This window comes from Lolium rigidum, chromosome 4 (genome assembly GCF_022539505.1).
Source record: "Lolium rigidum isolate FL_2022 chromosome 4, APGP_CSIRO_Lrig_0.1, whole genome shotgun sequence".
NCBI classification, from domain to species: Eukaryota; Viridiplantae; Streptophyta; class Magnoliopsida; order Poales; family Poaceae; genus Lolium; species Lolium rigidum.
Genome location: NC_061511.1, coordinates 26,566,526 through 26,568,191, shown reverse-complemented (window position 1 = coordinate 26,568,191; position 1,666 = coordinate 26,566,526). Strand labels below are relative to the sequence as shown.

General features: G+C 49.9%; 1 protein-coding gene across 1 annotated transcript; it reads right to left on the bottom strand.

Moving 5' to 3' along the window:
- Nucleotides 1–713: 713 nt before the first annotated feature.
- LOC124708363 lies at nt 714–1,453 on the bottom strand. The gene is made up of 2 exons (XM_047240033.1): nt 1,138–1,453; nt 714–1,014 (listed from the first exon to the last, which is right to left on the bottom strand). Exons 1-2 carry the CDS (start codon nt 1,368–1,370, stop codon nt 804–806), a joined length of 444 nt encoding a protein of 147 aa, XP_047095989.1. The 5' UTR covers nt 1,371–1,453; the 3' UTR covers nt 714–803.
- Nucleotides 1,454–1,666: the final 213 nt, after the last annotated feature.

The following is a 1,666-nucleotide window of genomic DNA, read 5'->3' as shown; positions in this document are numbered from 1 at the left end:
GTTGGCGCCGATGATGGAGTCATGGCTCACTGTCGCCCACGACTCGCACAGACAAAGATCCTCCAAAATCGTCCACTTCTTCTTCTTTTTCTTCTTCGTCCTCACGCCGTCCGCGTCTACCTCCACGAGATCATCGTCACCGGCACCCTCCTCGTCCTCTTCCTCGCCGCCCTCTTCGTCCTCGTCGTCGTCCTCCACCTCCTCGTGTTCGTCGTCCTCCTCGTTCTCACCCCCGCCCTCTTCCTCAGCACCCTCAGCACCGGCGCCGTCGAATTCGAGCGGCCCCCCTCGGCCAGTGAAAGGGTCGCCGTCCGGACCGTCGAATATTAATTAACAGAGGGAGAACAATAATGACATTGTACGCCACAAATATTGTTTAAAATTATCTTTTATTTTGGGAAATGCAAAAGAACAAATTTCTGATAAAAATTGTTTTCTACTGAAATTACACACGGATATACATGCCATCCATACATATTCTCAAAATAAAGTTTGTGATTTTTTAAGACTCGAAAGCACAAATATCAACTCTTTTTCAAAAAGAGGGCACCGGTGTGCATGGGTGCTGAAAAAACCGTGTCCGTGAATGTAGATTCAAAATGTTCTCTCATCCTATCAGAATCTTCCTTCGATTGCTACTTACTTTTATTATTGAGAGGAAATAGATAATGTGTCCATCTGAACTTCTGATCTTTGATAAAATGATAATACAGTAGAGCAACAAGAAGAGTCTATTCTGATAGAGCCTTTCACACACACACACACACACACACACACACACGCAAGTATGCTGGCTAGCTAAATTATGCTTCCGTGGCTGCTTTTCTTCTTCTCTTTCTCCTCTTCTTGACCTTACCGTTGGCGGCAGCATCACTTCCCTGCGGCAACGACGACGAATCCATGGGCGTTGCTTCTGCAGCGGCGGCCTCGTCTTCGGCGTTGGGCTGCATCCCCTTCATGATCACCGCGGGGAACACCCAGTTGGTCACGAAGTAGAAGAGCAGCATAACGGCACTGCGCATTCGTACGTGGCACAAACCAAGTCAGAAACTGAAATAGAACCTGACTGCGAGCCAGCTGCTATACAACATGATGCATATGTGTGCTACGGACTTCAGAGTTCAGAGTTATACTCGCCTGATGGGGATGATGGCGGAGAAGTCGCCGGTGTCTGCGGGTGAGCCTGGCACCAGCTTGGGAGCGAGGATTTCGCTCAGCTCCGGCGGCAGTGCACGAAGCCGCCGCACTTGTGGCCGAAGCTTTGCCCCGGCACGCGGTACAATTTCCGCCGCTGCTCTCCGGTGAGCGCCATGCGAGGCGGCGGCGGCGGCGAGACACCGGGAGCTTATCGTCAGGGTGGCCGTCTCCATGGTGGAGACGACACGGTAGGATTTTGTCGACAGGTTTTTGGCTCAGATAGCTCGCTGTGGCTGGCTACGTGGGTGAGGTCTGGATAACGAGTACAGTCTCGTTTCCCCTGCCTGCTAAGCTCTGCTCGCTCTGTGTTTTTGGGTGGCTACCAATGCACATTTGTGCTCAGCTATCCACGCTTAGTTATTTTGTTCATTTGTCTGGAAACGAGTATTTTTTAACTGTTTATTATTTTTCTGGCCCAAACTAATTGATGCAGTTCAAAAATATATTTGTACTGGACGTAATATACGGC